Here is a 13,911-nt window from a genome sequence, read left to right as displayed (position 1 = left end):
CTGCCAGAGGTTTCGTCCTACTGTCACCAAGTGCTTGCATGCAGGGGGTCTTCACTTTGTTCAGGTTTTCTCAGTGGTATTGCAGCATCTTGGCAGAATAAAGCACCTTGAGGTGACTGATGTTGAAATTTGGCCCATATCAATAAAACTATATTAAAACGAACTGTTCCTTTGATCTGACAGCATGAGGGGCCAGTATAATATTAGTATTAAACTGTTTCATTATGATACATGATACACCGCCAGTGTGTAAACTTTAATCTGGATTTTGTCCTAATAACAGGTGAAAAATATTGAGATATTTTCAGGCTTTAAGTGCACACGGGTTATGAAAAATAACTGCTACAGTGGTGAGCCACTGTGAAAATGCAGGGTCTGTAGAGTGTGAAACTATGCAAACATATTTATGTCCATATGCACAAATGCCAGAAAAAAAACACTCCATGTTCAAGTATTTATTAAAATGTTTTTACTGCAGCAGGAGGTCCTTTTATACCCATTTTCATGACACGGTTCTCTGTCATGTTTAACCGCATACAAGACAGGCATACTTCAGCTCTCCTTGTATGCCTTTACCCTTCAGCTCAGCAGTAAAATCTTCAAGGATGCGATTCTGCATTTGACTGCTGCTCTTGGTTGTTATGCAGTCCTGATCTTTTGGAAAATATGCAGTTGTTGCTCCTGAGACTTGAATAGATGCTTCTAGAAAGCAAGAGCAAGACATAAGTTCAACCTCATATCTTAAAATTTACATACAGTTTCTGGTATTTAAACTCTCTGTTTAGGGCCACTAAGATTACACTTATTAAAATGCAATGAAAAAGAACTTTGCAGAGAAAATTGCAAGCACATTTGGATATGACTGAGTCGTTGGGAGCGACTCCCTGCTTTTCCCTCAGCTGCAGATTCATAGTAATAAGAGATGAATAAACTGCTGCCTTACCGATGCACTCAGCCAGCTTGTTTCCTCCTACGTACTGGCTCTGCCACTGATATCCTGTTTGCCCACTACATTCATCAAAAACACGTCTTTTTCTCAGAAAACCAAAATCATAACCCTGTGAAAAAAGACTCGTATTACTCATCCCACTTTCCACTATATGAATCATGAAAAACTGAAAAATATATGACAGATGCTGGTACATGCATGTACCACTTACATAGTTGCACATGGGTTTGCAGTAACGTTTGTTGGCAACAGTGGCACATGCTAGCCCCCCGTTTTTTGGCACTTCAGCTTCCTTGCATTGTGTTGGCTCAGATCCTTGGCATTCTGTAAATCAATGAATCGTGAACATTTATATATTAGATGTCTATTTCTTCTGTCTTTCCTGTTTCTTTAGTTCTGCATTATACCAGAGCTTCTGTTCAAAAACAGGGAAAGTAACCTTATTTTAAATGTAAATGTTATTTTCAGAGGGATTGTGTTCCTCAGTAAAGTTAAGGGTGACATGAAAAGCCACTTGGCAGTTACTACTTTCAAGGGTCCTTCTGTGCATAGTAGACTACAGTTCATCTTAATAAAGCTTCAGTTCCAAACCAACCACTCGTGTGCCAGTGATTCCACTTCATCAAGTATTCCTCAAGGAATGTGCTCATTTTCTTGTACTCTAGAGCACTTCTGAAACCAGTTGTTTCCAAACCTTTTTTGCTAGGCCCCCTTTGTTTTACATGAACATCTTTGCGCGCTCCTCCAGCCACATACACCTATATTTTGTTTTCAAACTCCATTGTAGTTTATTTCACACCTCAAACCTTTTGTAAACAATTAATCAAATAAAAATGAACAGCAATAAATTAAAGGTAGCAATAAAATAAACTACTAACTCTTTTATGCTACGTCCACACCTACACAGGCAATTTAAAAAATGCAGCTTTTTATATGCTTCTGGGCCTTTTGTCCACATGTAAAAACGGCATTTTGGGTCACTGAAAATGGAGATTTTTAAAAACTGCTCCCAGGGTGAAGTTTTCAAAAAGTTGGTTTTTGCTTTTAAGTGTGAATGAGGAAAACAGAGATTTAGTCACACAACGTCAAAGGTGTGCACCTTTTTTGACGTCACTAACCTTCCGATCAGTAGATGACGTGCTCTCCTCCTGCACTACAGCCATGAGGTGGAGTAGTGAAGGTTAGTAATAAAGAACTATAGCAGCTAGGACGGGCTATGAATGGATGGATGGATCTAGCCTTAAACTCAACTACACACCCCAACATAACCAGCCTCTGGATGTGGTTCCCAATTATGTTTCAGACTCAGTAACATGAGGAGGGTCCAGTGGGAGCTCTAATGTGATCCTTACTCATCTGGATAAACATAAATTTCAGTTTGGGGGATCATTTTAATCGCAAACTAAAGTAAATATTAGTCATCTAGTTGTTAATGACATTCTGCTTCTTGTTCGGTGGTACTTTATTAGTGCGTCTTGTTTCTAATGAATATATTCAAGAACTTTCACGCCTCAAAATGGGCTTTTGGGAAGAGACTTGTTTTTTTTTCTTTTTAATGGCCCTTAAATATACAAAAATACATTTTATGCTTGAGTGAATGAAACTCCATTAAAAATGGTTGAAAATTGACATTCAAGTCGTGGCAGTTCTCCTTTGCATGAAGGCCAAAATGCCATTGCTGAGCACCAATATTTATTTTATGCAGAAAAAAAATGCATTTATGTATTTGCACTGCCGCTTATGAATCTATTAAACGTTATGATCTTGCTTAGTGCTTCTTTTTTGTTGACAACTGAGTTACAATTATTTTAAGATGGCTAAAATTGGATTACTAAGCTATGAATGTCATGAAACGTCTGTGTGCAGGCAGGATAGGACCCAAACGGGAGTATTAAATACACGGGGAAGGACACAGGGAAATGCATACTGACACAAATACACAGAAGGATTACTAGGAAATGAGAACACACGGGGAACACAGCTGATACGAATTAACAAGACGCCACAGGGGAACTACACCGAACATGAAAACACAAAGCTTTCAAAATAAAACAGGAAACTGTCGAATATCACAAAGGAGTGGGAGAAAGATAAGAGTGAGGAAGGGAGAGAGACATTACACAAAGGGAGACAATACACCATAACATGACCTGGGGACTGGGAGGACACAACATTCGGGGAAATGAGAAGGTCTAAGGAGATAAACATAGATGGGAAACATGGAATGACACACACAAGGAAGAGAAGATGGGCACAGAAAAGGGAGATAAGGGACAAGGACTGACACACCTAAACACTAGGGGTGCAACGATACACAAAATTCACGGTTCGGTTCGGTTCGATACTTTGGTGTCACGGTTCGATATTTTTTCGATACAAAAAATGTTCAAGCATTTTTAATTTGTCATTTATTAAAATTATAAATATATATTTTAACTCAAAAGTACAGTTTTTAAATTTAACCCCAACCCTTGTGCGTGTTTTTTATTTTGACAGCGAATGCGCACCTGCGGACCACTTATGTGCAGCCCTGGTTATTTAGCTCATCATATCGCAGCCACAGAAATTCTTTTGTCCATGAAACCATAAAGCTGCACTTTCTTTTTGCCTTATAGTCTGATTTGTCATAACTTCTCCGTTTTGTGGTAAGCTTTTCTTTGGCTGTCACTTCTTCACCCTGACATGTCTTATTTGGCTCAGCAGAACTGAAATGCTTTTACACGCTCACTCACATAAGCTCAGCGATTCTCTGCGCGACCAACCTCTCACATGTTTAAGCTGCGGGAGATTTCACTTGTCATGTTTGCATAGTAAGCTAACGATTAATAAGACGATGTCAGAGGAATTGGTGCACAAATTATCATCACTCACAGATCAGTGCTGTCGCTCTCTATACACAGTTCGCACGATTGCAAAGTGAAAGCAAAAAAACAAGCGCAAATTCAAACGCGATTTCAATATGTCACATATTGACAGTGGCTCACCGATGCCAATGACATAATTACCCAGCTACATTTCTGAAAGAATGCAAAAGCATTGACATATATTTTTCCTACAATAGCCCGACGGGCAGGGAAGAGATAGAATTTTGGTAGCCCGACTGAAAAAAATCGCTAGCTCCGGGACGTCGGGCTAGCGATATTGCGAGCCCTGTATCTGATTGAGGAATCACTCATCTTTGGAAAAGAGAGTTTATTACAGAGAAATGGCTCTTTCCAAAATAAAAGCTATACTATCCGCTTCTTCTGGGCTATATTCTCAGCAGCATGAGGAGAATCATGTGCTAACAGCTGTCTAAATGACTCGGCTAAAGTTAGTAGCATGCTTGTTGTTTTGGTCTTTGCACTAGGATGATGTAAATGTGCAGTCATATTCGTTGTGTTCCCACTAGTGCTTTCAGGTTAATCTCGTTGAAATGACCTTAACGCCACAACACGGCAAATCTCCGTTAACGAGCTACCGCCGATCGCTCTGTGCATGGGGCTAGACGGCCAACACGTTAACGAGCTAACTGCGCTAACACACTAGTTCCCACCCATGTAATTGAGCATTGCATGGCACATCCAACATACTGTTTTACTTTAGTCCATGACTCGCTTACCTTCAGGGTCATACGTCACATGAAAACCAAAATAATTCCAAACGCCAGATCTGAATGAGGGTGGGGGAGGTCCATGTTAAAAGGAGAGCTTAACTTCTGTCTCGCTAGCTTGCCCTGCGCTCTTCCTTCTGACTATGCTGTCTGTGTTGAGCGCTCAGTGGATCTGCGCTGGACAGTGCAGCCTAGGCGGAGTAGTCGAACACAGATTCACTGAGCGCTCAACACAGACAGCATCGTCAGAAGGAAAATTGATAAAATAAATTACAAATGTTGTATTGTTCGATACATATGCGTACCGAACCGAAAGCACTGTATCGAACGGTTCAATATCGATACGAATATCGTTGCACCCCTACTAAACACATACAGAAGCGGACACAGACATGACGGGAGCCTAAATGTACAAAGGTTAACATAGAATAAACTCAGGATTACTAAGATAATAAACCATAACACCAAAGGTCAAGAAAACACAATATATATTCTTTTTGACACTGGTTCACCCTCATCCCAGTTACAGTTAAACACTAAATAAATAAAAATATACTTTAGTCAACTTTTAAATGTATCTTCCACTAATTTAATGAAAGGGTGAAATACTTTGAGTGGACTCAAGTGGATGCGATGTGCAGTTAAGAAATGGTCGCGTCTAAGACATTTCAGCAAACCTGAGGTTGTGAGATCAGCAGTACTAGTCAATGTTTCTAATCAAACTGCTAACACCGTGATCAATAACTTCTTCATGTATAGCAGCAGGTTGTGTAACTGAAACAGAACCACACATTTCTGGCGTTTTTGACAGAACTGGCTTCTTTTTAAGGTCCAATGCACAAAACTGAGATGAGAACAAATGTGGAATTATAGACTGTAAACATCAGTCGTTAGGTTATATTTACATTCATATCAGCCTTTATTTTTAAACATTGATCATTTTATATTTATGTTGCAACGGTAACTAAAGCCTAACACTTATAGTTGTTCTAACAGAATTGAAGTGAAATGCAGAAACAACACAAACAGTCGCACATGTCGCTGGCTCATCCTCCTACCTTTCAGCTGGTGTTTGTGCAGAGTATCTGTCAGATTCCTCATGTAGAGCTCCAGTGCAGCTGTCTGCTGTGCAGTCCAAGAAGATGGTGGGTTTTCGCCACACTCTACTGCCACCTATTGGTTAATATCAATTTAGTTTATATGGAAAGCAAATGGAGAATATTGTCAAGTTATTTATTTTCCTTTCCTTTCTTTACCGTCACTTAATTTTAAGTAAGTAAATGACGTGAGTTGTATTTATATGCATGTATGTGGAAAGACAAATTAATAACTTGCACTGAGATCAGCTGACAAACGTTCCCAGAGTTCAGCTTGTGAGCTGCAGTTGAGCGGAATAGTTTCATGAGCCACACAGGAGGACAAGACTGCAACCAGGCACACAAACATAAAGAAAACCCCAATGTAATATTCATCTTCTCTTTTACACCTTACATTTTAATCTTCCTTTAGCTGCATATTTGTATTCCTCATGTACACTCTGCCTGTGATCTCACATTAAGATAAACATATGTAAATATGAGTTTACCTGCAAGTGAGCAAAGCCAAGTCAGTGTTGCCTTTAAAGCCATGGCCACTAAATGAGGGTTTTCTGCCCCAGAACTGAGAACTCAAAGCTATGACAGGTGAATTTATTGACTCAGTCTGTCAGGGCAAAGTTTACAGAATTGGTAAATACTGTTGTTTTCAGCTGTGATTGGAGTCAGCATCTGCCAGCATTTCCTTGACTATGACGTAACATGAAAGTGAAAAAGATTAATTATTGAGCACCTTTACAAAAAAAACCAAAAAACAAAACAAAACAGTGTCACTTATACATACAGTATACAGGAACTCCAGAAATTGTTCTTCTCTTAGTAAGAGAGTTGTTTTCAGTATGCATGTCCCTGCTTTGTGCTGATGGGGGAGCTGGAAGCACACACTTACTGCTCCAATTAGGGCTTTGTGCTGTTCTGCTTCAAACTGGATGTCACTACTACTTCTTAGCTGCGAGACCATTATGGAGCCAAATGTCAGAATGTGATTCAGACACACACCCTCTCACATACATGTGCGCACACCAGCCCATCAGACACACTGGGTGACTTGGTGTCAGCCAGTAGTTGTGCCACGAAGGATGACTGTGTAAATAATTCACGGTGGATGTTATTCATTATGGATGTCTGATGATCTGCGAGAAAATGAATTATTGAAGCTTTTAGGAAGAGTGATTGAGCTCATTAACATGGAGGGTTGCCTTCTTTGTTTGATTTGACTAAAAAAAAGAAGAGTTCCTCCCTGTCTTCTTACCGACTTGTCCTCTACATCCTTCTATTCCTTGTCCTTCTTAAGAAAATCCTTATTTTGTGAATGCCGCCTGGAATTCTTTCTATAAAAAAATTTAACAATAATACATTTCTTAAAGTGTGAACCTATGATTTTCTTCATGTTGCAATGGTTTGCACAACAAAGGGCAGTTACTGTCGGGGAAACCTGTGTTGAAGCTTGCTATTTACTTGCATCAGCCTTTGTAGAAGTTTGAACAGAGAGAGCAAAAGAGAGAAAAAAACAACAATCATCTGGTGAATTATGAAACTGCAAGGTCAGACGTACAGTTTTATCCATTTTATAAAAATGTCTGACTGAAAATATAAAAGTATAAAATATAAAGGTCTTCTGGTACAGCAGTAAGAGTAAAGTCATTTTTCATCAGCTTGTTCTGGCATACAGTCCTTCATGTAATTCTACAAATCCCCCAGAAATGAATCATTTTAAGTTATTCAGTAGCATTGAAGCAACAACATAGCCCTTTGATGCTGTGATTAAGCATTTGGTAAAGGACATTTCGAGTACCTATATCTTTTTGAAACATGCACTGGAGTTAACCTAACTCAACCATCTCTACCACTTGCTTTTGGCTTTTTTATTCTCAAAAACTCCACTGAATGATGATCTGCACTTTTCATTTAGCTTCCTTTTCTCATTGCTAACTTCCTCAGCTAAGTATAATTTAAGTATATTGTTTAACATGATATAGTGTCATAGGGTTAACTGAGCAGAATTAACTAGCATGTTAAGACCTTTAGACCAAATGCCTTTTTCATACACACATTTGTAATGTAACGTATATATACGTACCCAAAGGACTGTGATTTAGCAAAAAAATGTTTCCCCAAAAAATACATTATGAAAAAAATTTAATTGCCATCAAGCAATCCAAGCTTGTCCTGATGTTTCTAAAAAAGAAAATGAAGAAATAGAGGTTCTGAGTTCATCCAGATTCCAATTCCTAAGAGATGGCAGCAACAGGAACAATTTCATGATTTGATCCAGAATTTGAAGCGGTATGACAGCTTTTTGGGACCACTTCTGATGAAGGCAGAGAAATAATTTCAGAAAGCCAACTGATCCAGTGTCTAGCTGTGTGTCTGAGGTAAAATAGTCATATTTGATCATTTCCACATCTGCATTTGTTCTGCACCGGCACGTTTTCAACTACTGAGAGCACACTTGCTGCCACTTGTTGCAGTGGTCTGATTGGTCATATCTGCATGTGAAAAATAAAGCTTGACCCAAAAAAAGCTGCCGAGCCGCTGCTGAACTGCTAGCTCGGCAGTGGTATCCTTTGCTCCAACTGGTTTTAACTTCGGTTGCTCACATTGTAATTGTGAATCATTTAACTTGCCCATTGTCTTCTCAACGTTAATGATTATTTTGTTTAAAATCCCTTTTTAACAGTAACCCTATGTGTTCTAAAGAAATGCTTGTCCAGTGTTTAAATGTGATACCAATGGATTTCTTTTTATTTTTTACAAGCATCCATATGTGGTGAGTTGGGAGTGAGACCTATTTCAGTATTGCCATCACTTGGCATGCCAAAAACATCAGTTAAACGAGGCGGCAGTGGCTTTTACAAAATTAGGGAATCAGTACAGACTGTCATCTCTGTTTAAAGATGTTCCAACATAAATGTCTCATTTGATGTCTGTGATGACTTTAACCCATTTTCAGGCAGACCTCTAATATAAGACATTAAGAGTAAAAGTTCACTCATTTCTAAACCCTGGTTAAAGGTGTAGGACCTGTTCTCCTGCAGTAGAAAAGGCTACACTTCTGAAGAGACTGAGTTTTAATTTGATACAATCAAATAGAGACATTTTGAAAACTGTAAAGGACTTTAAAATTCATTCTTTTGCAGTATAAACTGTTTATCTAGAAATATGGTAGAGGTGTGTTGTGTTTAAAGATGGGGTTTAAAAAAAGTAATCTATTACACTTCATCCCTTCCTGAGCACCAGCAGGCCTCATTACCAAGTAATGCAGTATTACATACTGATCAGAGAAAGAAATTTGTTACACTACTTATTGGTTTACTTTCACATTACTATGTGAAATAAACTGAAATGCATTGTCATATAATCAGTTAACTATATAAACCTATTATTACTACTACTCATTAGAAGGTTCGGTGTTCGATCGCTGGCTGCTTCAGTCTGCAGTTATCCTTGGGCAAGATGCTAACCCCAGGTTCTCTCCAACTCTTCCATTGGAGTGTGAATGTTAGATAGAAAGCACAGAAAAGGTGCTGGTATGAATGAGTAAATGAGGCAAGTTGTATGAGCTGCTTTGAATGCTATAAAAGAGTATAAAAGAGCTATTTAAGAACCATTTCATATATATATATAAAACACAAAACTGACAACAAAAAGTAAAGATCAAAACCAGCACAAAAAGAGTTTAAAGCAATGATTACTCCAATTCTGTTTATGGGTTCTTGGTTAGCGTTAGCACACTGTCTGTGCAGATGTTTGCCAAGAGCCAAAGTTAGCATAATGGACGCAGCTTGTCTTTTGTGCATATTGTATAATGTGCATAATGTCCATATCTCCACTCCATAAAAGCTGGAGGCCCCTCCACCATTTCCCTTCTCCTGGTATGCAGACATTTGAAGATCCTTTGCAACACAAGTAACAATTTTATTTTAACAGTGATGTAATTACTGAATTTTATAGAGCAATGTGTTACTTTAGCACATTACTAGAAAATGCAATTTGATCACAATAACACATTCCAAACATTGCTTGTGTTTATAAAAAAACTTTCTCTTTATCCGAGACTGGTTTGCAGGGGCGTGTCCCCAGCCACCGCCTACAGGTTATCCAAGGCATTCCTGAACCTCTTCCTAGACATGCCAAGAACACCTCACCCAGGACACTAAGGAAGCAGATCCCCAAACCACCTCAACTGGCTCCTTTCATATGGAGAAGTGGCTCTACTCCGATTTCCTCTCAAATGACTGAACTCCTCATCCTATTTCTAATGGAGAGGCCAGCCACCCTTCAAAAAGAAGCTCATTTCTGCTGCTAGTATCCTCAGTCTCATTTTTTTTGTCACTACTCAAAGCTTGTGACCATAGCTCATGGTATGAGGAATTAGGTCAACTAGTAAATTGATAATTTGGCTTTTATGCCCTCACCATGAATTGCTACCTTACATGGAATATGGCCCCGTCCACCTGGAGAAGGTGCTATAGGGGATGACTGTCCAGGCCCCAGCTATCTGGAACAAAATTACACACCACAGAATTATTCTTTAGTGTTATTCTTTACTATTGTTGTCACTGTGGTGACCTCATAGCTGGTTATGGCCATGTTTCCAGGGAAAATGATTGGCAGATTTAAATGAACTGTTTGCTATAATAGGAAAGAGAAGCTCATTTGAACCTTGGATCCACTCCCCAAGCATTCTCCTTCTTCTCCTGGATTTATAAGTGCCTGCTTGCTCCACACGTCATGTCGTTCTCATTTCCGTGTCCTACCCTGCTGCCAGGACTGGCCTGTCGTGAAACCGCAGCCTTGGACCCAGCTGTTGCTTTATATCAATAAACATTTTTCATTCCCATTTAAGGTTGTGGTCCTTCTTATTGGAAGAGAAAGGATGGTACTTATCTTTATACTTCCTTTATTTAGATACATCTGGAAAGCTTTTTAGTAAACTTAAATAAATATGGAAACAATAAAAACTAAAAATCCACACGTTAATCTAATATTTTGTCAATCTTTTTTATTTATTTTCTTTATAGCATTCAGAAGGACACACACAGTTTCCTGTTATTGCACAGAAAATCTAGAAATAACGCTCTAAATACATTCTGCTTGGGAACATTGACGTCCAATATTTAGCCCTAGGGAGCTTCACTGGTGTCGGTCACTGTAGTGACAGAAGCTGCAGCCAGCATCTGGTTTTCTTTGCAAAGCATCGAGATTCAATGCAGGATTAGCCTTGCTGTCCGTGATAATGAAATCGGTGCAACAACCATCCAAAGATCAATACTAACACTTCATTTTTCAAATATTTTTGCACAGCCCTCTGTTGTAGAAGGGGATAATTATGGTTATTTAAACAGTAGACAAAGCTTGTGAATGCAGTATATTGTGTGAAACAATGACCACCGGTGCTGTCATTGTTTATTCACACAAACAAAAAGTCACCTGTCAGGAAAATATAACCATGAGTCATTTTAAATATTTGAACAAACCAAAGCTGCTGTTGAGGACTTTGACTTTATGTACAAAAGCGCTCGCGCACACACACACACACACACACACACACACACACACACATACACACACACACACACACACACACACACACACACAGCTTAAACAAACAGACAGTGTGCCAATCCAGCCTGATTCCCTGCACACTCGCTTACATCAGTATAGAGCCATACTCACACCTACAGACACCCTGCGTTACTGTGTGCTATCAAAGCGATGACGAATGGCGTGTATGATAGCAACATGCTCTCCTCTCTGTCTAACCTTTCTGAAATACTCGTGACATTCTCCCTGCAGCGCACCTTGTCTGCCTCCCTCACAGGCATTGTGCTGAATTAGCCAGCCATGGAAAACGGCTACTCTGTTGTCAAATGATTCACACGGATGAGCTGCAAAAAAACAAAAAAGTCTGGGCTAATTGGTATTCAAGAAGACGCCGTGCTACCTGTTTCAGAGAGTCTTCCTGTTTGAGAGGCTCACAGTGCCTCCGGGGAAAATTTGAATGCAGTTGCAGCTGATGAATAGCTAATAACTTCTACTAGCTCATTTAATTACCTCTTTGCTTTTATCACAAGGCTGATTTATTTTCTCAACACACACACGGGCTGCAGCAATTGCGCATCATTTTAAAGCTGCAGCACACGGCCCTGTAAGAGATTTTGGAAGATTAAATGCGTAAATGCCTTCGGAAGCGAGGGTTTAACACGGATGTTTGACTCTGAGCTCGCGAAGAGACAACCAAACTGATCTTGTCAGTTGAAAAAGGGCTTTTCTTTCTAAACAAAAATCAAAGCAAAAGACTGAGAGAGAGAGACACGTAGGGAACAGGCCAGTTAAAAGTGGGCCTGATAACTCCAGCTGTGCAGCATCACACATTTGAAGCACCAAAAAAGAGGCTTTCTTCTCCCTGTCTCGTCTAACCTTGCACACTAATTAACAAACTATTATAGTGACAGAAACGTCTGCTGAGCGCTTTCAATGAAAATGTCTAAAAACAGTTGACTGGCAGCTCCAATCACCACTCATCTCCCACTGTTTTTTCCTCTCTCTATTGTTTAGTGTACACAAATTAGAAGGAAATCACAGTGGTACCATTTTGGGGGAAAAGTGCAGCAGGAGAGAACGTTTTAAATGAAAGACTCTCTCTGCCAGATAAATGGATCCCACTGAGTGAGCCTGTTCACACAGTCACTTAGTCACCCAGTCAGTCAAATGAACATGCAGATTGTTCAACACCTACCGGAATGAAGAGAACATCCACGTACTGAAGCAACAGCCCAGAACACACACCAGATGGGGGAACCTATTAATTGATCAAATATTTATAAGATGCAAATGTGGGGGGAAAGAAAATGATGCCGTCGCTGTCCCTGAACACCTGTTTCCCGGCCGGCTTACTGAGCTCTTGTTTACCACCTGTCTTTGTACATACTTCCTCCCTTCCTGAGCACCAGCAGGCCTGTGACTTTGCCTCATGTCTCACTGCTTAAAGATTCTACAGCTTGTTGGCTAGCAGTGTTGTGCGCTACAATTATCCAGTAAACAGGTATGTTTACCCTTTCCTTTACCATCTGTATTCATTTAATCACCTACATATTACATCCCTGTTCACTGCTCCGTGTCTTTTTGCATACCTTGGTCCACTAATGTCCAAAGATTATGCTCTAATTGGCTTTTTGTATGCTAATGGCTATAATGGACTGTATATAACAGTGAATGTAGGCTCGCTTTTAGCATGTGGACTGACCGTATTTGCATGACAAGTTGGAGCGCTACATTTTCATCTACATACATGTGACAGGTAACAATAATAATTAGTGCTAAGAAACAACAAAATACAAAAGAAAATTGAATTTCCCTGAGCAAAGATCTGTGCTGCACAGCATTGTTAGATAATCCAAAACAAACATGCTAAAAGGTCCAGTTTGGGGACTTGGAATCTTGTCAGATGCCTGAAATTGCTGTTACAGGCAACTGAGCTCCTCACTTCATCTCTAAAGGTGAGCCCAGACACCTCATTTCTGTTTCTGTATCCACCCAGAGCTTGTGGCCGTAGGTGAGGACAGGAACGTAAATGAACCAATAAATCGACAGCTTCACTTTCACGCTCTACCACAACAGGCCGGTACAGCATGCACACTACTGCAATCCATCCGTCAATCTCCCACGCCATTCTCAGTGGACACTCTACCTTTCCAGTGGGAGAAGTTAGTGTTTACATCATAGTGCAGTGGCAACTACTGTACTGCAGAAATCGCTTGAAGTATTTTCATAGGTGTTTGTATGTCTGTGAACAGATTTTGTCAATAACGTCACAGCTGGTGGATTTTGTGCAGCCCAGTTTTGCAGCAAAACGTGACACAGTCACAGAAAAGTCTATTATATTGAGTCCATGGACACAAATGTCCCGTTTTTTTTCTTATTTTCGGTACAAATCTCATCTCATCTCACCGCAGCAATTTCCTAATGTTGTAAACCCGCTCAACATTTGGCAATAAAACCCTTTCTGATTCTGATTCTGATCTTAGAACATATTTCTGCTTCCACCTCTAATGTCATTTGTAAGGATGCCTAAACCTAACCATATAACAGACTGAAGTGAAAAGCAATACCAAAATTATTGTAAATTATTGGTATTTAGACAACAATACTTTGTGTACATGAACAGAAATAAGTAGTTTTCATGAAAACGTGGTAATAATAAGAGAATGTTTGTGGTCACAGAGAAACACAAAAATAATGCAACAAATTACTTTCTCCTTTGTATTTAAGTA

At 39.5% G+C, this 13,911-nt stretch overlaps 1 protein-coding gene across 1 annotated transcript; it reads right to left on the bottom strand.

Moving 5' to 3' along the window:
• Positions 1-445: 445 nt before the first annotated feature.
• LOC146619640 (uncharacterized) lies at positions 446-6,218 on the bottom strand. Its single transcript, XM_085369259.1, has 6 exons — positions 6,127-6,218; positions 5,877-5,965; positions 5,600-5,714; positions 1,161-1,273; positions 944-1,058; positions 446-702 (listed from the first exon to the last, which is right to left on the bottom strand). Exons 1-6 carry the CDS (start codon positions 6,167-6,169, stop codon positions 527-529), a joined length of 651 nt encoding a protein of 216 aa, XP_085225385.1. The 5' UTR covers positions 6,170-6,218; the 3' UTR covers positions 446-526.
• Positions 6,219-13,911: the final 7,693 nt, after the last annotated feature.

Source organism: Diplotaxodon limnothrissa, linkage group LG13 (genome assembly GCF_057381915.1).
Source record: "Diplotaxodon limnothrissa isolate DT_005_m linkage group LG13, D_limnothrissa_male_GT1.1, whole genome shotgun sequence".
In the NCBI taxonomy this organism is placed as follows: Eukaryota; Metazoa; Chordata; class Actinopteri; order Cichliformes; family Cichlidae; genus Diplotaxodon; species Diplotaxodon limnothrissa.
Note: the sequence above shows the minus strand (reverse complement) of the source record. Positions and strands in the feature narration are given on the sequence as shown.